This window comes from Camelus ferus, chromosome 1, assembly GCF_009834535.1.
Source record: "Camelus ferus isolate YT-003-E chromosome 1, BCGSAC_Cfer_1.0, whole genome shotgun sequence".
NCBI lineage: Eukaryota > Metazoa > Chordata > Mammalia > Artiodactyla > Camelidae > Camelus > Camelus ferus.
The window spans coordinates 117651298-117675507 of NC_045696.1; the positions used below are offsets into that span (position 1 = coordinate 117651298).

General features: G+C 40.3%; 1 protein-coding gene across 7 annotated transcripts in view; it reads left to right on the top strand.

The window, feature by feature from the left end:
- The window catches only part of SATB1 (SATB homeobox 1), a 100014-nt gene that overhangs the window by 70422 nt on the left and 5382 nt on the right, over positions 1-24210 (top strand). For 5 of the 7 annotated variants that reach the window (XM_032488785.1, XM_032488776.1, XM_032488805.1 and 2 more), the window contains 2 exons: positions 23030-23233; positions 23809-23904. In XM_032488785.1, coding sequence (XP_032344676.1) covers positions 23030-23233; positions 23809-23904 — 300 coding nt within the window. The remainder of the gene's footprint in view (positions 1-23029; positions 23234-23808; positions 23905-24210) is intronic. The other 2 variants (XM_032488814.1, XM_032488822.1) reach the window with 1 other exon arrangement.

The following is a 24210-nucleotide window of genomic DNA, read 5'->3' on the forward strand; positions in this document are numbered from 1 at the left end:
AATAAAATATGCATACTGAAGGCAGGCTACTTTTTGTGCTTGAGTAGGAAAGCAGGCTCGTGCAAACTTTAAAAAGATGAGATGTTCTAACCATACTGCGAATAACGCCAAATGAATACATTTTATATTCTGAGTATTCAAATAAGAAGCCTTTTTTTTTTCCAAGTGAATCGTATTGGAATTTGATCAAACATTTAGTCTGATAACATTCAAATAATTATGAGAGCAGAATTCACTAATTTTACTGTTTTTTAAAAAAATAGTTTATTTGGGTAATAACCATTATGGTATCAAGGTTCAGTTACTGTTCATTGGTTATAGTGTTTTCATATGGGAGATGGAAATGGAATTTTTTCCTTAATGGTGGCAGATGTTGGAATCTAATTTTATGCCACAGCAAACCCCCTGAGAGCTCTGGGACTAAAGGTGTATGTCCAGCAAGGGGACATTAGCAACACCAGAAGCCTTGCCTTGTACATCGAATTGTTACATTGATTTTCATGTCTGCAGCGTTAGAGCTGCAAATGCAGTAACGCAGGCAGAGGAAAGGCTTGTACAGAGCCGCTGCCTCGCCGCTCGCGTTTGGAAAATGATTTCTCTCTGGTGCTTTAGTGAACAGGATGCTTCTTTGAGGTAAAGCCACGAGGTGATGTAAGTTCTATTTGACTGAACGTGTTTTCCACAGAGTCTTCTGCAGTCTCTCCCCACCAGTCCTGTGGAGTTACTGGACTCTTTGGTTGCTACACCTTCACCTGGTTGTGATAGGTGTGGTTTTTAACCCTCAAAAAAAAATTCCTGCCTCTGTGAAGGTAGCAGGACCAGTAGAAGAAACCAGAGAATTCAAAGGCGTTGGCTTTCTTCCATCGACTTTTCAGACACTTGTCATTGAGATTCAAGACCTCTAGGATGAAAGAGAAGGGAGGGTGAGAAAGCTTTAGCGCTCTTTGGGCTTGTAGGTGGGTGGGAGCGGGCGAAGCGTCTTTCTGACCTTTGGATTTGGAAATTCCTAGATGGTGATCGGAATGCCTTAGATACAAGTGACATATGATATGTCACAAATCAGTGGCGGGGGGGGTAGAAATAGGGCTAAAGATGTCATTTTCATGGCTGGTTATAGGAATCTACGGTGATAAAATCCAGGGGGGCAAAAAAAAAAATCACAGAACCATGACTGCGTGCTGTATTCTAGCACGTCAGTGGAGGCATCTTTTATTTTGTTAGAATTAAATCACACTCCCTGGAAACGACACTGTGAAGCTCTGTGCTGATTCATCCTTTTCGAATGTTCGTGTAACCAGACTTTGCGGCAACACGACTTTACCTGGGCAGCCTCCTGTTTAAGACGCGCAGGAGGGCCCTGCGGATGGGAGAGTCACGCTTCCCGTTGCTTCTGGTGCCGCACGCTTCGCTGGCAGTCTGGGGGAAGATCTAGCGCCGTGTCCTCAGAGCCCCTTCTCTGAGTTTCCTTCAGCCAGGATCTAAGACAGGGACTGCCTCTTCACACATTCTCCACCTAGTGTCTTATTTTATTTTATTCTTTTTTAATTGGGTAGAGGGGACCCTGGGGAGATAGTTTAGGTTTCCCTGGAACATCTTCTGTGGAGGAGGACGAGGCAGGTTGGTTGCTTGAAAGGAGAGCAAGAAGAGACCTGAGACATCTCAGCTCTTCCCGGGGTTCAGTTTAACCCACATTTGGGGAGGCCCCAGTGCTGCCTTCTTGATAAGAAGGACGTGGGGTCCCATCCCTCTCCTACTGAAGGTGCCCCACATTGGTAGGTATCTCTGAAAATCTCCACTGTTTAAATTTTGGGAATCCACACTGGATTTCATTCTCTACAGTGTAGACCTTTCTTTATGTCTCTAAGTTGACTGCTAAACTGAACTCTTAAAACATAATGGCTTTAAATGCATAAATATTGACATACTCTTAACAGTTTAAAGGTACACGATGGTCTGTTATGTGATGTTTTAAGAACTAAATTTGTGAATCTGAATATGAGCCTTTCTCATATTTCTGTTATTAAAAAAGCATATGTTTTCATTAATCTAGGCTTTGATCAAGGAGGTTCAGAATTATTAAATAGAACACATATTTGCCCATTATATTGTTGGCTAAAAAATGTCAAGGGGTGTTTATCCCTTAGACACTGGACATTTTCTATTTAAACAAGTTGGACAGAAAATGTGTGGTTATCTTATTGCCACCTTTAAATCATTAAACAATTTCTTTTCCTCTAAATTTAAAATTAATTAACTAGAGTCCTGTAAATATCTCTTCCTTATTCTCCCATCAGTAAGTTAATAGTAACAGGTATAGTCATCACTCGTTAAGCCTGGTTTCCCCATCTTGAGAAAATGTCATAAGAAAATTTTCATCAAGATTTGAAAAGAAGCACCTTGTAAACATTGAGCCAACTCTTTCAAGAGGATCATCACATGAGGAAGTCTAGGGAAGGTCACCCCAGAAGTGGTCCACTTTAAGGCAAGCTAGTCTCATGCATTCTAAAGCATGAATATCCCAATTGTATTTGTAGAATCTGCTTTAATCTGAGGCCCTTTTTGTCCTGAAATGTAGTATAAGTTGAAAAATGTGGACTCAGAATATCCTATGAAATTTCCTCTTTTTGGAAACTCTTCTGTCAACAGCTTTGACAATTGAAGAGTTAAAATTCTTCAGGACAGGATCCACTAGCTACAGAATGGGAGTAGGGAAGAGATCAAACCAGTGGGGTTTAACTCTTAGTAGGAATTAATTTTACAACAATGTCATTCAGTTAAACGTAGCTAGCACATAATTACAGCACTGATACAGTTCTTTAACAGACTACCACGGTAAAATACAAAGTGTGTTCTCTGAAGTCTCACCAGTTGTCTTTTATGGTTTGGGTAGTAAAAAGAGGTTTTATTTTAGCTTTATCTTCTTTTTTCCCTCATATGAGAAATGAAAATAAAGGCCCTGTGAAATGAATGAGCTATGAAAATGCATTTATGCAAAATGACAATAGAAAAATAGCTCCGGAAGAAACTGCACCATTAAAATTTCACATCACTGAAAGGTGCTAAGAGAAGGATGGAAAAACTTCTGTTGGTGATGTGAATCTGATGTAGGATTTTTCAGTCCTGCCAAAAGAATACCTTCCAGTACCTTAAAAAGTAACCTTGGAGGTTATTCATTTTTTGTAAGTGTAGTTGTTCTGCTTCGAATACATGCAGTTCTTCTGCATGACAAAATGGCATCTGAATCAATAGGCCACCCATTTAAAAAATATATATATGTTTTAGAGATTAGTAGATATATAGCCATTTTATAATTTCTCATTAAATTCCTTGTAGAACTATCAGCTGCAATCCATGGGTAGCACTGTCAAACAATTGCTACATTGATGAAATTGTCCTTTTTCTAAATCTTCATCTACTTCTATTGTATGTTAATAGAGAACCTATTCTCCTTTGATTTCTTGATTCAACAATTCCAGTTGCCTTTGTGTACTTTTTGGGTTTTTTTTCCTTTAACAATTCCCTTTTCAACCAGTGTGCTTCAGGAATCGGGTTTAAAACACACTGTTTCATAAACTGCCAGCCTCCTCGGCCGCCTCAGTGCCTCTGATTCTGTAAATCAGATCATAGGCAGCATGCTGTCATATAATAAGGTGTCTGATCCTTATTACCAGTTTGTTGATGCACAGACTCCTTCAAATTGACCATTGCAACACATGGTTTCCCCTGAAACTAGCTGTGATAATTAGCGTGGTTCTAATGAGACAGAATGTCACTGATCTTGTGCTGAACTGTCGAGTACCAACGCTACGGATGGGAACTGTCAGAGCCTGCCATCTGTGACAGCGCTTGGCGTATTCCAGGGGCAAGGTAGAGCATGCTCAGTAGAGTGTTTTCAAACAAATGGCCCTTTTCTTGACGAGGGCTCTGTGTTCCGTTCAACTCAGACAATGTTTGCCCCAACTTTGGCCAATGCCGAAACCCATTTTGAGATCCAAACGCGAATAAATATTTAGATCTCTGTGATGTGTTACCTAAGAGAAGACTCCTTTGTTTAGCAGGTGAATTTTAAGCAGCATTCCTTCCCCTGGTTTGTGAGCAATTATTTATTTATTTTTTTGCTTCTGTTTTTGTTTTTGTTTGCGTCTCCTGATTGCCCCGTATTGTGAGCAGGAAAGCACTCATTTAAGCTACTTTTTCCCCCAATTTGAACATCGCCTTGTTTAAAAGCGATCTGTTGGGGAGTGGGGAGGTCTTGACAGAATGAAGCAGTTTGACTGAGAGAGGGGAAAGGAAAAATCGTTCCGAGTGTGTCTAGAAGCACACCCGCTGAAGAGCAGAATTAAAATGGACAGGACCGTTAGAGCCGGGGGCTCCGGAGGGAAGCGGAGATGTTTTTGCCGGAGTAAAAAGTCCAGTGCTGCTTATCATCCCAAAATATGCTTTGTTGCTTTTTATTTCCTCGTCTCTGGCAGACCACACAGGGCTTGTTCTGAAGAACATTTTCACTAATCTGATCAGGCAGCCAAATACGCCGGGAAAACTGCTTTAATGATCCCACTAATTACCTCAAGTCAATATGAACTGTATTATTAGACTGAGGGAAAATATTCCATTAGGTCTCCCCCTTGGGAGTTTCTCCGCTTTGTGATGTCACCGAAGCCTTCACCCTCTCGCTTGTAATTAATTTTATTTACACACGCAGGCACGCACAAGGTCACACCTGCACAACCGGCGCTGGCCAGGGAGCTCGCGGCACTCCGGCTTAATCAGATCTGTCATAATTACCATTCTGCATGTTTCTGACACACGCTGTGAAATATTTCAATTTAACTGCCGCTACCAGCACAACCAGATGTAGTGCGAGTGAGGCTGCATTGGAAATATTATTCCTCGGGATAAACTCTCTCCTCCTCCCCTCTCCTCCCACCCCCCCAGCCCGGCCTCCCCGCCTTTGCAGCTAATGTGGCACAGAAGCTGATAGATCCTGTAAATCTTGAATGCAGCGCTAGATTGATAACAGGCGATTAGACAGTTTAACCACAAACAGCTTGTTCATTTTTCACAAATGAAAACCACATGTGGTGTAACTAAAATTTCAGCCCCCCCCCCCTTTTTTTAAGAGTGGGGGCATGTCTGTGTGTGTGTGTTGAAGATGTGCTTAAATAAAAATAAAAGGCAAGGAAAGAAGTTAAGTGTCTAGAAAAATGGAGAAGTGGCCTAGTTTTTTTTTTTTTTCCAGGTTTTTTAATCCAAACTGTCATCAAATTCCATTTTTTCACTTTCACCAAAACTTGAATGGGAAAAAGATTTCCTGTTTTTTTCTGTATGGTTTTTTTTTTTTTTTTTTTTTTTGGATGGGGGTGATAATATCCCTTTAATCTCTGCCTTTTTTTTTTTTTTTTTTTTTTTTTTAGTGTTGAAACTTACTTGAACATAAATTCTGGAAGAATTTCTGCAGTGGGCATATGCAGTTTTTATGATTTGTTTTTTAATGAAAAGTTAGTTTAGGCATGCTTGGTCGTATCCCAGACAGCCCCAAAACAGAAATGGACCCAATCAGAAGATTGATTGTCTAGAGAGGTGTGTTGATTTGTAGAATGACTTTGAAAGGTAGAGTTGAAAACCAGCAAATTCCGCTTCTGCAGAAATATTGGCGCTAACAGGGCAGAAGTAGGTAACCATATGAGGCCAGAATTATCACCAGTCTCAGAAGAATCCAGTCATAAAAAAATTGAAGTACTGGAGCCATAAGAAGGGAAATAAGCTGGTGGAAAACTAAAATTAAGAGAGGAGGAAGAAATAGGATCGGCGGTGATTCAGAATCGTACCTCTAGAGAAGGTTTACAACGATCCACTTTAGAGAACATTTAAAACATACATAGAGCTAGTTAAATGTCTTTTAATACCAAATAAAGCACATGCTTTTTCTTTTTATCTTTATTTTTGTTTTACAACTTAAGTTATGAACCTCGTTTGGAAGCTTCCTAAAATTCTGTGGTGATTTCTGCTGTCAGGCTGATAAGAGGTGCTGTTTCCCCTAGGACACTGGGTTTTCCCCCTTTGTCCCCTTCCTTTAACCATTTTCCCTCTTCCTTATTTTCTCACATTAAAAAAAACCCAAAAAACAAAAAAAAAAAGTCCAATTTTTCACTGTTTTGTGTTTGCTCCATAATATCTTTGAAATCTAGCATTTTTCCTGTCTATTCTTACTGTCTTCTGGTCTCCATGTCACTTTAGAGGAAAAGAAAGTATTTGCCTTTTAGCTGGAGCCCTTCTTCCATCTCAGATGCTAAACCATTCACGTAGTTCCTACCTACTCATTAGGTCAGTATCTTCGAACAGTCTTTACCTTCATTTGTAGTCATTTTGCAAGTTACAGTTATCGTGGAAGATTGGCTCCAAGCCTCAGATCACCGGTCTGTCAAAGTACCGATTTCTCTGAGTACAGATACCACCTCAGAATCCTTCTTAACACAGAAGTGAAAGCACTAGTCGCTAATCAGTGCGACCCACCTGCCACAGCTGCGGTCACTTGTGTTTTAGGATTCCCAAGAAGGTGTTTGACGTACATAGCATAGTTATATGAGGATGAGTCCAAGAAATAAGAGTGAAGGTTCACGTATAACTGAAAAATTGTGCTCTACGCTGGAATTTGATACAACATTGTAAAATGACTATAACTGAATAAAAAAGTGTTAAAAAAAAAAAAAAAGAAAAGTGAAGGTAAAAAAAAATTATAATTTATGACTTCATTGCTACTGCCCTTGCTTTAATGACCCTGAAGATTTTGCACAGCTACTTCAGGATATGTTGGGGATAGGCCAGAGTGCAAATTGAATCACATTGTGCAGTCATTGGTAAAAACTCACTACTTAAAGGAAACTTGACTTGTTTCTTTGCAGCTGAAAGATTTTATTTATAATCTGAAAACTCTTCCCTAGCTTTCCATGTTGGCAAACTTTAGTTTTCATGTGCTAAGATTTCTTTCTTTCTAAGCACACCTGTTGATACGAAAGGAAAGAGAAAAGAGAACGAAAAAAAAAATCAGAATTGCTGTTTAGGGATGCTGGAGGTATATATGGAATTTGAGGATGTGTCTTTCCATTAAATTTAATGAGACTGCAAGAATCCCTTTATTAAAGAGAAATACTGTCATTTTCTTTAAGGACGCTGCTAGGTCCCTGTCTAAAAAACAGTATATTTTGCAGGGATCTGTTAGCAAGTCCCAGCTGAAGATTCAGTAGAAAAGTAGTTCACGAACTTGACCCTGAACTCAGTCCACCTTCCTCGACCACTCTGCAGTCTCTCTTCTCTGCTGCCCTCAGATCCTTAGGAAAACATACAGGAAGAAAAAGCAGTTTCTTTGAATGCCTTCTGCTATTTTCTTTTGGACCCACTGTCTGCATTTCTCAGCAGCATCGCTGAAGTCAGCAACATCCTTTAGAGCATAGCTCACGTTTTTCATTCCAAGCTGAAAGGGGTGGGAGGGCGTGGTTCCTGGTTATCCACATCAGACAGAAATAGTGTTGATCTGCAAACTCAACATGCAGTGTATGTAATAACTTGTACAAGGACTGCATCTTTTAGAGAAGGCAATGAGGATTGCACAGAGTTGGGGGGGGGGTCCCGTTCCACTTTTACCATGTTGTGTAGCCCCAGGCAAGTTACTTGACCTTTCAGGCTAACTTCCCCTTCAGGAAGGTAGAATGGGTGGGGTCAGATTATGTCTCGTGTCCCTGGCAGTTCCAGGGTCTGTGAGTTTGTTGCTGGAACAGGTGCACAAGTGTGAAAGAGATGCTATTTCTATTGAAGGTACTGCCGACAGGTGTGGTAGTCTGGGAACGAGTCACAGAGGAAGTGAAGTTTTGAATAATGGGGGGGTTTAGTTTGGGGGAACCAAGCGCTATGTTGGAGTCGGTAGCCAAAAAGGATTATTTATGTGTGGCATACAGTGAGGAGAAATGATTGTTTGGAGTCTGGGGTATGAACTCCATATTATATAGCGTGAGATGAGCTCAAGACTGATGCGATCTCATCTGGGACTTGTTACTAGAAAACTGGAAGCCGTCCTCCCCCGCCCCATCAGGGACCTAGCGGTCAGAACCCTGTAGGGAGGGGTGAGCTTCATTCAGGTGGGGATTGGGGTGGCTGAATACATGCTGGCTTGGTGGTTACCAACATGATATGACTCACACGTTGCTAAAGTGTTTCCTCCTTTAACATGTATTTTGGGGGTTTTTAACTGATGCCTGAAAGTCCACCTTTAACTTCTCATTTTGGGGGATTGATAAAAGTTCTTCAGGGAAGAATAGCACATTAAAGAGGGAAAAATAGACTCAGTCCGTGAGAAACCACAGGTTTGGAAGAGGATACTGAAACAGGGAATAAAACAAGGAGGAGGCAGGGCGTTCACTGCTGATTGGAAGGAATAGCTTGAAGCCCGAATTTGCAAACCCAGCACGTGGTACCTGTAACATTTAAGACCTGCTGAGCAGTGCCGGCCCCCAGATGTGTCCTTTAAACGTTTACCCATCTGACTTCTGATACCAACCCAAGCGCTACTTGCCCGAGCGTTACTTGGCTGGGTTCATTGGTAGAGTAGTTGGTAGTTTAATAGGTAAAAATAAATTACTTTCAATAAGGTCAGGGGAGCAAAGTATGTCACAAACAGAGACATACTGTTAGGAAATCCAGCTCAGTCCACACCAAGCTGTTCCTGTCTAAATTGCCTCCTTTCTTCCTGGCTGGCAATTAATTTTTGCTTGTGTGTTTGGAGATTGGGGGAAGGGTAATAGCCTAATGGGTAATGATTTTATTTTAGTATTTTGATTAAAGAGACTAAATAACTTAGACCCTGGGTAACCATAAGGACTAAAGTCTTATCCATCAAGCTTAATTGTCAGACGGAAAGTTGTGTTTATGTTTTTGGAGAAATTTTGCATTAAGCTGTATATAATATGAAGTAATGAGATGGTTAGATGTTGATTTTGTACCTCTCCCCCCTTCCTTTATCATCTTTCCTGCTCACTGTTTTTTTTTTTTCTTTAATCCTTTGGCTAGCTTCCTTCCGCCCTGTTCTCGAATCCTAAAGGCGTATCCTGTATAACCGTGTGCTCTTTGAAGAGGTGATGACAGGGAATACTAACCATTATTTGATTTCTGCTGGTTTCCCAGCATTTGCAAGCCTCCCTCCCCGTCCCCAGCCGGATCCCCCATCACACAGCATGCCCACGCCACCATTCCTCGCCTTTCCCCGCTTCCATCCTGTATCTGCCTTTCTATTTGGGAAACTCCAGGGTCTTTGGGAAAAAAATTGTTACTGTTCCTCTCCTGCCAGAGGGACATTTCTCAAAGGATACTTTGGTGCTATGCCTACCTTTATACTTATTTAGATGGTATGAAGTTGACCAAGTATGGACGTTTTCTTAACTCAGAGCTTGTCAATCCATTTACTGAATTTGTAACAGGACCAGGAAGAAAATCAGTGACATATATATATCTGCTAGTGCAATTTGTCAATCCAGAACGGTTAAGCTGTAAAGCTGTTATTTTATGAGTGAAATCTCATCCAGAACTGAAATACAGAAAGCAGATAAAGGTCTTCCTCCATTTTGATTGACTTGAGGGTTGAGTGGGGGGCGGGACCTTCTCATCAGCATGCCACCCTACATCCACACAGCCGGGGCACGGCAGAAACACCCCTATGGGGTCCTCAGGACCCAGTCTGGGAACCATTAACTAGTGATTAACTGGTTTCCGCCAACCCATCTCTAAGAGGCATGGTCCTATAGTGACAAAAAATAAATAAAATAAAATAAAATAAAATAAAATAAAATAAAATAAAATAAAATAAAATACCACAATAAGGAAATCTGTTCCAAGAATTCATAAATACCAAAGTTTTCTAATCTACTGGGAGCTTATGTAAGATGGTTCTGGAGTAATGTTTGAAATATATATGTGTGTGTGTGTGTGTATATGTAGGTATACAAACGTATATGTTGGGGGCGGTTCCTCTTCAGGAGCTCTTAACCTATATCCTACCTTCCCGCAAGAGGTCCATGAATGAACTTGGGTAGAAAAAAAACCCTTTATCTTTACTCATGTCTTCCTGAAATTTGACTTTTTATTCAATTTTCAATATGCAACAAGTCCCAGTAGTGTTAGCAATACCTATGAATTTATCACCAATGAAAATCACACATTTCAATGACATGCTGTCTGGGATTATATATTAAAAAGCCGCTAAGTACATGATGGTACACACAAAAATCACACATTTTCATATCACATTTCTACCCTAAATCTCTCACAGTACTATTTTTTGTTCATCACTGTAAAATTGTGGTGGGTGTTAGAGCTGCTCCTAGATCTTGCTATTTGGGGTCTTAAGAAAGAAGCATGTATATTGCCATATGACGTGTTTTCGATGGCTGTGTTTCAGTACAGTTGGTTGTCTTTGTGATCGGACAGATCTTATTCTGGGCACATAAAAACATTGTTCTGAAAGGCATCATTTGTCGGCTTTACCAGACAGGGTCCAGAAGGGTCCACGACACAAGAGAGATGAGATCCATGATTAGATAAATTGTGTGCTGGAAGGTAGAATTTTATTTTTTTTAACCCATTAGCTGAGGAATTCTTGAATTTACCTGAGAAAGATTTGTTTGTTAATTATTACTTTTTAGGATGCTTATTTTTCCAATGCCCTTCACTCCAGAGCAGGTAAGCTGGGGTTACGATTATTGCAAGAACATTAAAACAAGAACAAAAACCTCCCAGACAACCTTTTCTCCAACTTTCTGATGCCCACAGAGAGTGCCAGATTTTGGGAGAGAGTGAGTGCCTTTGCCCTCAGACTCGAAATTTTTTGTCAGTTAAACTATGCCTTTACCGTCTGCTTACCCGTGAAGTTTAAGCCGTTCCTACCTTGCGGGACAGTAGGTGCCAGGAGGAGTGGTTCCCCGTCGTGACTGTCCCCAAATCTCCTCCTACTCTACACAGCGGGCAACCCCTTGATGGCACTTTGTGATTATTTATGGAAGGATGGGATGCTTCAAAAGCAGATTTCATCTGCTCATAATTTTGTCCTCCCAAAAGCTGGCATATTCCTAAGGTAGTCCCGGTGGGAGGAGTTGGGGCCCTGGGATCAGGAAGAATCAGGCCAGACTCCACTCTTGTCCTTCTGTCCCCAGACCCCTCTCTGGGCTTGACTTTCTCAGTATGTATAATGCAGGCCTAGTCGTTGTGAGGAGTAACTGATGGCCTGTGGGAAGCCCCAGCCCCTCCTTGTCTCTTCTTATTGGTAAATTTCTAACCTGTCCATTATCATTGGAACTCACATGATGCTTCTAGAAATATTTATGCTTTTTTTAATTTAAATTTTTTTAATTCATTTATTTATTTTTATGGGGGGAGGTAATTAGGTTTATCTATTTTTATTTATTTATTTAATGGAAGTACTGGGGATTGAACCCAGGACCTTGTGCATGCTAAGCGGGCGCTCTACCACTGAGCTATACCCTCCCCTCACCCAATGCTGTCTTTTTTTTTTTTTTCTAAACCCTACTTGTGAATTGCAAGATTTGGGCCCCTCCGTTAATTCGACTTCTGAGTAGTTGGTTTGCATCATGGATGAAAAGACGTGGTTTGGAGCCACAAATTGGGTGTTACTTTATCAGCAAAATCATTAGCAGCTTGGGAGCTTGTCATGACCCTGCCCACTTGATTGTTTCTCTAAGATACGAACCCTAGAACTTTCACAGTCCCGAATTGCCTTCCCCTGGATTGAAGCGTTCTTTGTTCTCTTTCCTAGACTATCACAGAGGGAAGATTTAAGTTTTTAATTCCCAGCCCCTAAATATGCCTTTTGGGAAGAAGAGCTCATTTCAGGAGATATCCACAGTGTTGAAAAGTTTTATATAAATCAGTTCAAAAGGCAATGGCAGAAATATTTGTTTCAGTTAACCTGATAAGTTATTTTTGTAAGCAAACAGGCCAGCGTAGCAAGTAAATTATCACCTAAAACTTACTCATTTTGTAAGTTCTTATTTTTATAGGTTTTTTTTTTTGCACACGGCATGTACAGATACTCAGCAACCTTTTTTTCTTAGTGATCATTATCATTTCAAAGAGAAAAATAAATCTTGTAAATTTTTGATAGTGACTTTAGAATGCAACATGGTAAGAAATTTGCTTCGTAACATTATCGTGTAAGAGCACGTATTTATTGAGGTTGAAGGGTTTGGAAAAAAAGTTAAGTTTCCTGGGAAGCTTTGACTTTGTCCTGGCAGATGTATTTGCCTTTGACAGAAGCCGTTCCTAGTGCTTTTCTGCTTCCTTGACCTGGTAGACTGAGTTCAGTTTGCATCTTATTCCTTTGAAATGCAACAACGTTATTGTGAATGTAAGTCATTGGACTTGGCTGCAATACCCAATTCCTCAGGAACGATCGAGGTGTATATTAGTTTTTGCTGCTCACTAAATGGCCCAGACTGTGCCATTTTTATATTTTCCTGTGATTCTCCCAACTTAGGGCCACTGCGGTGCGTTTCGTGGAATCTTTTGCTCTATTTCTAGACTCACTTATTGAAGTGTGAGCCTCAGGGCGTTTCCGAGCCCCTCAAGGGTGAAGGAAAGTGATGAGTGTCTCATTCAGGGGCTGTCGGTGTTGACAATTGTTTATAATAACTGTAACTCAGAGGGCAGAGACGAGCATGCATGTGAATAAAGAAACCCATCCGCCTCTCTAGCTTTGAGATGCTCCAGAGGGCCCCTAAAACATCTCCCAAAAAAGTATTAAACTAACTAGGTTCATTTAACATCTTAAATTACACAAAAAGTATTATCAAATAAGTAATAAATCTTAGATTATACTGCATGGGTAAATGTTATTAATATAGATATTCTAAAAATTATTTAAAAATTCCTAAAGATGTGGTATGTCTTAATAAAATATTATCAATTGTTTAAAAAAAAAGTCAGCCTTAGTTCCTGGAAGAAATGCTGAGGGTCTGAACTAGAGCGGTAGGAATGGAAAAGAAAGAACACATTCAAGGGACATTCTGAAGGAGTAGAATTGACAGAGATTCGTGATTGTTCGCTTATGGAGGAAACAAACAGGAAAAATCAGATTTTTTATTGAAGCTGTTTGAAATTTTAACTAAAAACCAGTACTAACCACTATAGGAAAAAATTTAATGTACACGTAAAGGAAGAAAGAACAAAAAATGCTCATAATCCCAACTGACTGGAGATAGCCTGATTTCTGTTCTTTATATGCAATGCATATATGTGTCTGTTTGTGCAGATATGTAATATACATATGTGTATGTGCATTTATATGCCTTACATTCATTCATAGGCTCTGTTCACCTTCTAATTCCCTATGGAGGTATATTTAACTTGTATTCAACTTTTGCTATCATAAATATTGCTCATGTGAACATTATTATGGTTAAATGTTTGTGTGCATCTTTAATTATAACTTCCTTAGGATTAATTCACAGAAGTAGAATTGTTGGATCAAAAAAGGCATCAGTGTTTTAAAGGTAACTGCTAGACATTTCTACATTCAACATTTCCACATTGTGCTTCAGAAAGATTATACCAGTTTATACTTCCAATAACAGCCTTTCAGCCCAGGTGACTGGGTGAGTGGTGACGCTGTTAACTTGAGTTAAACTGTATGGGAGGAACCTACTTTGTGGGAGAAAGACGGTGGGTTTAGGTTGGGATGTGGTAACTGAATTGTTTTCATTAATCCCCTAGTTACTCAAACTTCTTTGATTATCTTTGTGATAATGACAACAATCAGAAAAATAATAATAGTTGATGGTCATCAAACTGTTACTGCAACAAGCCCCCTGAATGAACTTTCTCACTAATTCTTGTAACCCTATGAGTGGTGGTAAGATTACCCCCATTTTACAGAGGAGAAAATTGAGGTCTAGAGAACCTGAGTAACTTGACCAAGGTTACAGGGCTAGTCAGTAGGAGAACAGATGTTAAAATGAAAACCCAGGCTTCCTTAACAAGTAGATCTTAGAAGTACCTTATATAAAGGAGAAGTCACAGTGGTTAAGTTGCACCCTCAAGAGGGTGTGGTAAAGAGTTATGGTGAGTGTTAGGTACAGTGGGTTCAAAAGCAACTGGTCTACCTATTTTTCCTAGCACATTGCTAATTCATTTCACTCTTTTTTCCATTATTCTTCCCACTTTATAAATATTGCCGATTCTTCAAAGCTAGGCCAGGCCAGCATTACTCTCCATCAGCAAAGACTTCCTTGACCACCCCAGCCCACCTCTTCCTCCTCTGCTCTCGGTTGCCCCTTGATGTCTGCGCATTATTGACCTTCATTGCATACTGCTTTGCTCTAATAATTATGTTTGACTGCCACGTCTTCCCGAATGTACTGTGAGCCATTGAAGGCAAATGCTTTTAGTTACGTTCATCAGACCTTTCTGTAGTTTTGTGGGCCAGGCACCAGGCTGCATGTATCCTGTTTCACTTGTACCAGCCACCATCTTCTGCGATTAGTACCATCATTGTCTGCACTTTGCAGAGGAGGAGCTGAGGGTCAGGAAGGGAGTTTACTCAAGTCCACACACACAGACATGCCTATACTGGGTGTAACCCTTGATTGGTAGATTGAGGTGATTGAGAGAGACTTGAAGGAGCGTTAGTTTTTGGATGGGCGGGAAAAAGTAGAAAGGGCTTTCCTGTCTGAGAGAACAATATGAGAAGGGGGAATAGAGTGTGGGAAAGGGTCGGGCAGCAGCTAATAAATGGTCCAATAAACTATGATGTGAGTGTGATCAGAGGAGACTTCAGAGCAGCTCTAGGGAGTGTGAACTGGTATTGGGAAGCATGGAAGGTCATTTTGAGCCGTAGGATAACTTGGGGGAGTTTGAAAGCAAAGACCAGAGCAAGGGTTTTCATCCTAATTTCCCTTCCCCAAGGGCGTCTCAAAGAGGGCTGAGCGGATTCGAGAAAGCTTAATTAAACCTGCGTATTTACACGTTGGGAAGTTTCATAGGCCAAGTTGACTGTCATATTTATTTGCTTTTTGTAGGAATCCCAACTCTGTGCCATCACCCTTGTTATCTCATTCTGCCCTCGATCTCATTGGTATACTCTTTGCCCTAAGTTAAGAGAGGAAAAGGAATGATTACTTAAAGGCTTCTTTTTTTTTTTTTGGTTCAGAAATTAAAATAATTGTCCACTGGACATAATGAAAAAGAATGTTTGGTGCTTAAGAGCATCATCCAAGGAAGAGGTGCCCTGGCGCCGTCAAGTCAGTGGTGGACAAAATGGAAAGGAACAGACAGTTCTTCATGATAGAAACTGAGGTGGAAATTGACGCAAGTATTACAGTGTCAGCCTCGGGGGATTGGCTTTTTCTGTCTTTTAATGATGCTCGCTATGAAAAATGAGGAGAGAATAAAAACTTAAGTAAGATTTTAAGGCAAGAGAGCATAATTGTTAAACAGGAGCCAAATCACATCACTGAAACATATATAATATCAAAAATACTTCTTAGATTGGGAGAAAAAAAAATTCTTTTTCAGAGTCCCTATTCAAGTATCGGACTTGTAAACCCGATGTTTGCTTCATTTAAGCTTTGAAGAAACCACCTTAGAAGCAGGTTTGAAGTATATGAAAAAAATTAATCTTTTAAATTAAATATCTTCCAAATCTAATGTTTTAAAAATAAAATGAAGGCTTTCTTTGGAAATTCTCTATCAGTCGAATTAAGAGATTATCTTCTTGCTAGCTAGTTTAATAGGCTGTCTAAAATTTCACAGTTCCATCTTCATTCCTCCTTTTTCTCCTTCTCAGATACTTCTTCCTGAAAATATTCTTGAGAACTTTCCTGATAATCTTTTGAAGTGAGAACCATTTTTATGTTTTTATCTACTCTGGCCAGATTATCATCTGATAATCTTGTTATGAAGCAAACAATCTGTAGGAAAAGAAAAAAACACCATACTTATGTGTTCCCTCAGGTCAGTAGCTTAGAGAAGGTAAAAAAGAGGTGAACAATAAAACCACAGAAAACAAGTCATGTTCTCTCTCGCTCTTTTTTTTTTTTTTGCTTGATTGCATTTTAAGCAAAATTGAAAAATAAAATTCATTTATCAGTGATTCTGAATATTTCTTCTAAATTCGCTAAATTTATCACATGAGCTTCTGCCAGATTGGAGAAACATTTCTCTTTGCTAATACCAAACCTCCAGAAATTCTGCTAGATGTGTTTAACCTCTTAAAGACAAAGTGGCAAAAATTTACTCAAGTGGGAAATTTATGGGTAGCCGTTTTATGGCCTCTAAATACTGTAATATGGAAGCCCACAGATTTTGGCTGAGATACTGATTCCCTTAAATAAATTGTAGAGTCTAGAGAGAGTTTAAAACAGTTTGGAAGTTTAAAATAGTAATAATTTTAAAGATTAGTATGATTGATTTTTTTGTCCTTCAAAAATACAAGCATCAGAAACCACACCTTGAAAATAAGTATATTTGGGGATACACACATACACGTATATTCCATTTAAATATGTTTAGATCCCATCTTTGAGTAAAGTGGAGGTAATGTGCTACTTTTAGAATGGAAAATGCATTTGTTGGGTAGGTCTCTGTTCGACTTTATTTCACATGTTTTCTTGAGTAAGACCAGTGTTAACTTAGCAGGAAAAGTGACTTGCACCGCCTGCTGAAATTCTCTTCGCTTTACACGAAGTAGATGTTATTACACTGGGGAGAAAGATCAATGTATTTCCTGCTAATTCCATAGAGAACATGTATCTTTATTAATGTTAATGGTGGGGCTCCCTCATTATGTTCTGGAATAATCTGCTTTAGCAAAGGTTTTTCTCCTCAAGAACTTCATAACATTTAAAGGTTAATATGTTAGGTAAAGAACAATATCTTAAGACAAGCGTTTTTGTTACAGGACATGATGGGATGGTTTTTATTAAATTACATGATGATTTGAATGGGGAGGAAGAAATACATCACTCCTTTGCCCTCAACTTTAATGCCTTTAATCAAATAATGACCTTCTGGAAAATAGTTAATTTTAAGCATTTGGGAAGATCAATACCACTTTGCCACCAAAAAATGGCCCAGACGATGAAATTTGATGTATTTGGAGTCTCATTTCACCCTTTTAACCTAGTAAATAATTTAAAATGCTTTCAGGATCGCTTTGCCTCTGTTTTGTTTCTCACTGTTCAGAGTGTCAGGATTGTTCTCGAAAAAGCCTCACACCTTGAAGTGGGCTTGTACCTCCATCAGGCCTTGTGTGTCTCTACATTAGGGGCCCGGACGAAGGAACACGTTTTCGTACTCTATGTGAAGCAGAGTGTGTACAGAGCAAAAAAGTGTGAAAATGGAACCTTTCTGGAATGTTAAAGGGTGTGGTGTAAGAGCTCATTAGTCACATTGCATCTCTTGTGACATCTTTAAACCTTTATGTTAGGGGTAGGATTCAGTAGCTCTGACAATTAGAATCCATTTCCGCCCCCCCACCCCCCACCCCCAGCCTATAGAACCTTGGTATGAAATTACCCTTGAGTGCCGACAGCTTCGTAAAAAAAAAAAAAAAAAAAAAAAAATTGCCGCCTATTAGCATGTTTGTGGGCAGATTAAAAACTGTCTTCATTAGCATAAGTAACACTTACAGATTCTTTTAAAAGTAGAAAATTATTTGCTGAATGATAAATTGCTAGCTTTATAGTTAGTTGTTGTTGAAAATGTACTCATTCAAAATGCCTGGTGTAGTTTAGTCTACAATAGTGAATTTTTTTGTGTGTGTTAGAAGTACTGTTTAATGGATTATGTACTTAATCCTGTGCCTACCTACTTGCTTAATGTAATTCATGCTTTCCACTAAAATGTTTGTATCAAATCTCTCCCTATTTAGATTGATTTCTCTTAATATCATATATTATTATACTATATGCCCCAGAGATCGGAACAAAATACTCCTGCAAATAACACATAAAGATGAGGGTGAGGGAGGGGATAAATACAGACTATAAAATGTTTTGCTTTTTAGAACTCAAATTACCATTCTGTTTCTTTAAGTGTATTTTTCCTTCTTAGTTACAGGACGAATTATTTGTCATTTTCTTTCTCTTTTTACAGCTCCTGGGTTTAAAACGTATACATACTATAGACATATCTGTATCTTGTATGAAATGACTTTCTCAGGGAATGCTGAAGTCTGTTTGCCCCTGGAACACGAGTTGTTCCGTGCTCCCAGCTTTGTCACAGACCAGACCCTGGAAAGGTCCGCTTTTTCTGTGCGTGAGACTTTAGAGGTACCGTAAATCCATTAGTGAAAAGAGGGGGCTTTCTTGGCTCAATTAAAATCATTGTGCACCCCTGATCCGTTCAAACGTTAGAAGTGAATCGGTTTGAATTAGCTGTTCTGAAAAGAGTAGGGTGGAAATCAGAGCTGGAGTTTGGGTGGATATTCGCAGCTGAGAGAGAAAGGTGCCAGAATTTGTATTTAAATGAGGTGCAACCAGATTCCGTGGGTAAAGCACGTCATTAGGATCTTGAGTTTAGAACTGCTAATTTTTCCTTGGAAATGAGCATACAGTCGATGTGTTTCATGGACCATACTTAATTGTCATTGTGTTGTCGTTGAGTTTGTTTTGCTTTTTTTTTTCAGTACTGGTTTGGCAGTCGTTCTGTATTTTCTCTTTTTCCTTTTTCTACCCCCAACCTCCATCTTCCCTTTTCTTTTATAGATGCGGAACCAAAACCAGCCCAAAGAATGGTATTGATTTCATGCCGCCTGAGATTTAGCGTCTTCTGCAGCTTTTTTTTTTTTTTTTTTTTGCTTACGGTGGCAAGACATTGGTAGATGGTTCTTGGTCCCTCTAAAGTGCCTCACAGTATTTCCTTTTGTGGCAGATGGATTGAAGAAGACTTTTAGTTCTCAATAAATGTAGGTTTACAATACATAACTTTACAGGATTTGTGTTGTATATAACAGGTTTGAACATATTATCTCAGAATTCATCTGCATGGCATTTTCAGCTCGAGCAGGGTCCATGCCAGTTTTTTTAAGTAATAGGGGGAGGACTGTGATTGATAGCAACCGCTCAAGGCGTGATTTTGAATAGAAACAAAGGGTTTCGAACAGAAGGTGTCAAATTAAACTTTGTCAGTTTGAAAAGTAGTCACATCCTGAAAGTTTTACTAATTTATTTACATGTGGCTACTGTTTATATTTTGCCCTCTTTAAATGCAGTGTAATGTTGCTTGGCAAATTTACTACATTTAAAGTTTAGGTTGTTCCTTGTACCATTTTAGTTTTTCTGAGACTCGATAGGTCGCCTCATTTTCAGGCTGTTCGTCTCCTGTCTTTTCTCCTGTTCAGAAGAACAGTTGTGATCTGATTTAATTGTCAGAGTAGTTCCCTGCGCCTGCCTGCCTGTGGTCTTACAATATTTCAAGTCCCAGAGACCTCGCTTAAAACGTCATTATGTTCACATTTTGCAACAGAGTGCTGCATTGTATTCACTCTTTTTCACCATCTCTCCTCCACCAAGCAAATCTATGCATTTATCATTTAAAAACCAATCTAGTACTGAGGGAAATAATTATTTTTATGTGTCAAATATTACAAATATCCTGGCACATCACTGTCTTTCTGAGTTTATTTACTCTAACAATATCGCTTATGGAAAAGTCACCTAGGAAAAGGTACTGGGGAATCAGAGAGCATTTGGCTCTTTTAGTCTCTTTCGGCAAAACATAGATCAGATTTACTGTCATCATTAATAGAGTCTCAATCCATAGAATCTGAAGTCGGAATATTCCGAGGTATTTAAATAGTATTATAATAAATTAATCTTCTTTTTGTCAGTGTAAATTGGGAAGGAGCCAGTTTATTTCTCTGCTGACAAAGATCTAGCCTGTCAAAATATCTGTTTTCCATTATTTGTTGAGAGAGATGAGATGCACATGAAAAAAGGCACGTCCCTACCACCACCACCCCCAGTCTTGTTTTTTGGAATACCCACGTAGAACTAACAGTTCCCAGCTGCACCGTTAAATATTTTTCTAAGAAGCATCTGATTTCAGTCTCTTAAAACCATCGTGTCTCTTGAAAGGCTAGCGGAGACATGCTTCAGATATATAATTCATCAAATTATTTTTAGATAAGGAATTAGAAGTATTATTGAAGGGCAGAGGTTAATGGCAAACTACTGGAAATGTTATGTTAGTCATGGGCAATTAATAAAAATAAGAATCTGTCTCGTAAGTACAGAGACTCAGAAGTGACAATATGAGCAAAATATTTGTTAAAAGAGTCAGGGCTCTTTTTCTGAAATATTTGTTAAACCAGCATGAGTGTGATTGTTTAGGAATTAGCTATCATTATTAGCCATTTTAAAAGAACTAATGATTTTCTTTTCCAAAGAACATCTGTGAGCCACATGGTTTTTTTCTCCCCCCACATATATCCAAGTGCTAACCGATCTCTGCGTTACTTTAAAAAGTTTTTGAAAGGATTTGAAAAATTATGGGAGGTTTTCAGCTTTCTCCCAAGAAGAGTTTCTTACATGAATCATTCTTAATTTAACTTTTAGCAATTTTTAGTTACAAGCATTTATTTCTTAAAAAAGAAAAAAGAAAAGAGAAAGAAACTTAGAGGCTCGCTATTAAGCACTTACTCAAATAGTATAATTCTAGCTAAGTATAAAAAAATTTTTTTCTGTTCTGTGCTTTATGAACCTTCTAATGTCTCTTGGAAGGTAAATAAAATTGTAGTGATGTGTTTAAGCATGGGGGCCTGTCAGTTGCTATAGTTGAAAGTTGGCAGGGTAGGGGGTTTAATCTTAACTATAGTTAATATTCAAGCCTACAGGAAGATTTAGAACTGAAACCTGCACTGCATCAAAACATAGAGGTCAGGTGTAAAGAAATCGCTTAGATGTGGAAAAATATAAAATATTTTCATGGTGTGATCCAGATAGCACACAGTTGTCAGTAAGAACTAAATAAACATCTCCAGGGCACCATATGCAAGTGATCTCAAATATTTCAAATACTCAAATACGGTTTTGTACTTAATGTTACATTCACATGAATAGAGCTGAAATATGCCATCTCATCGCATGATTCTAGAAATCGGCACAGAATTGCCGTGGTTAGGAGAGAGGCATGTTCAGTGACACTGTCACCACAATTATTTTTGTTTTTTATTTCGTACATCTTCCATTTACTGTCTGCTCCCTTAGCCTGGAATTTTGCATTCAGTGGCATCAAATGGATGCACAAGTGCATGACTGCCCCCAGGTACATATTTGTTTAATTAAAAGACATGTTGAATGGAGAGTCAGAGGCGTCTCAGAGACACTAGTAGATGTCATGAGGTTGTGGCAGCTGTCGCCCTTGGCTGGGTGGTAGGTGGGCCTTGGCAGGCTGGGGTCTCAGGCTCCGTCTTTCAAAATTTCTCTCATAGGCCATTTGGGGGAAAATGGGCCTTCCTTCTTCCCACTGTATATTACAGTTGGAAGAGAATTTCTCTGGTGGTTCTGTTTAAGAAGAAGGGAAGGAATATCATACCATTTTATGATTCACCCAAAGGTCTAAAGGTAACATTAAAGAAAAAAAAGCAGTTCCCCTTGGCCAGTAAATCAGATCAGAAATTGTACTCTTTCCATTCTCATCCATCTAATTTACTTGGAATTTCCTTTGTCTTTGGTTGACTTCTTAAAGCAGAGCCTGAGATTAGGAATTGATACCCTCATGATATAGTGAGGGACTAGAAGCAGTTAGGGAGGATAAGACAAAGGGAGGAGTCCAGTAAGAACGTGGTCTCAGGTAAAGTCTGCATTGATGGGGAGACGGAGCAAGAAGATGAGGGAGGGCCATCTCTGGAGACTCAAAGGTAGAGTGACTCTGGGGCCAGAGGCAAGAACTTGGTACCACTGGGTCAGCAGTCACTGGCCACCCAGGGTGAAGGGGTCAGGGAGGAAGTGGAGTGAGCATCCTGGCATCTCTGGGGGAGAGGGCTCCACGACATTTCTCCAGAAAAGAGCATAGCTGTGAGCTGTGGGTAGGCAACCCGGAAACTAAGGCTGGTTGCCTTGGTGGCTGGTGAAGGGGGTCTGGGTGGGACACTCTCCCTCTCCACCCCATTACTTTGTGTCCATCATGGCAGCCAAGATGAAGAAGGTTTGAGACGATGATTGGAAAACGTTAGACGGTATAGTCTGTTGGACCACTCGGTTCTTGATGGAGAATGAGAGTCAAAAACGGGGCCTCAGAAGGCATCAGAGAGGTTCAGGATTTGGCATGCCTTGGACATTGCCTTCTCTCTTAGCCAGGAAATCTTTGAAAATCCTTGCCCAACAAAACATATGTGTATACTGCAGCAGGCAACACGCCGAGGTGTCTTTCTGGAAAGTTCTGTCTTGAAGAATTCTTCTAATACCTGTTCTAGATGTAACACCTCACCTTGGGACAACATTCTTGCTCACATAACTGCACACATCCTTTCCTCCACACACTCACACACACACACAAATATTCACACAGTTGCCTTTCTAAGACAAAAATTATAAACGTCAAAAATCCTTTTAGGAAAAAAAATCATTCTAAAAAAATCTGACCTGTCCGTTCTTAAATACCTTCAGAACCTCAGCCGGCACTCGTCAGACAAAGAAGTCAGGTCACACTCCTCACCCACATGCTGTAGAGTCCGTGGTAATAAATGGGTCTTCCCCCTGGAGTCTGAAAAATACGACCTTCCTTTAAGATGCAAATCTGAGCATTTACTGAACACAGAGCCAGCCTTCTTGATAGCCGCAGCTCTTCTCTCTTAACAGGTTAAAAAAAAATTGTTTAAGCAGATTGGAGTGTTTTGAGCTTGTGACAAAAGTTAATTTCACAAAGCTCTCCCTTTCTAAGCTCCTCATGGTGCCTGTCGGGCTCCCCACCCCCGACCCCAGCAACCCCACACCATTGATGGGAACTGACCTGTCATGCCCTTGTCTCTAAGGGGTGGTTGTGTGAGCTGTTACGCTGGAAAGAAGATCCTTCTCCAGAAAACAGGACCCTGTGGGAGAACCTGTCCATGATCCGAAGGTTCCTGAGCCTCCCTCAGCCGGAACGGGATGCCATCTACGAGCAGGAGAGCAACGCGGTGCATCACCATGGCGACAGGCCGCCCCACATCATCCACGTGCCCGCAGAGCAGATTCAGGTTCGTTTACCTTGGCCCATTCAGTATAGCACTAAGTAAGCAGAGGTTTAAATTTAGCAGGGAAATGAGCGTTTCTCTTCTGCCCTCCAGTCTAAACATGGGCTTTTTTAGCAAGAGGTGATGGTACACTGCCGGCTCACGCAGGGGGAGAAAAGGAGACAGAACATGCTCTTCCCAGCACGTGTCTTGTGTTCCTCTCCCTTCGCAGCCCCTACCCCCAAGCGGCAGAAACCCCCTTTTCTGCTTCTTTGTCAGAATTGGGTTGCTTTGTGGTGTGAGAGCGTAAGGGTTTTTTGTTTGTTTTTTAAAAAGCAGAATCTTTCCAACACCAGCCTATTTCTTAATGAATACCAATGCTGTCCCCAAGGAAAGGCGTGACTGCGGTTTCTGTAGAAGCTTGTAGCGTCACAGTTGTCAACCTTGGATTCTGTCCAAAAAAGAGGAAGGGAGGGAAACCAAACTGGGATCTCGCCTCTGACTCCCTGGCCCCTGCCGTCACTTTGTTGCTCTGTCTCCCCTGCACCCGCCCAGAGCACAGGTTGGGGGTGAGTCATGTCTGTTTGTCTTTCCTTTAGAGCCCCTCTCCCACCACCCTTGGGAAAAGAGAGTCTAGAGGCGTTTTCTTGCCAGGCCTGCCGACCCCCGCACCGTGGCTCGGTGCTGCTCCTCAGGTGAGCGGGCACAGGTTACCTATGCCAGCAGGAGAGGGACACACGGAGGCATGGCATCAAGACCGGCTCCCGTGGTCAGGATTTGCAGCCTTACCAAGGCCACACTAACTGTGATGATGGCCAAAGACCACTGTGTGGGCAGAGTCAGCCTCGGTTCAGCTTGTCCTGTCCTGGGACCTGTCTCCATTCATCCACCGAGGGAATGGCCCAGTGAATTGAGATTGGGAAACTCTGAGCTCAGGTAGTCTGTTGGTGCTTTTATGGCCTGGACTGCTTAGGAAATGCGTTGAAATTGAATTTGAGCTG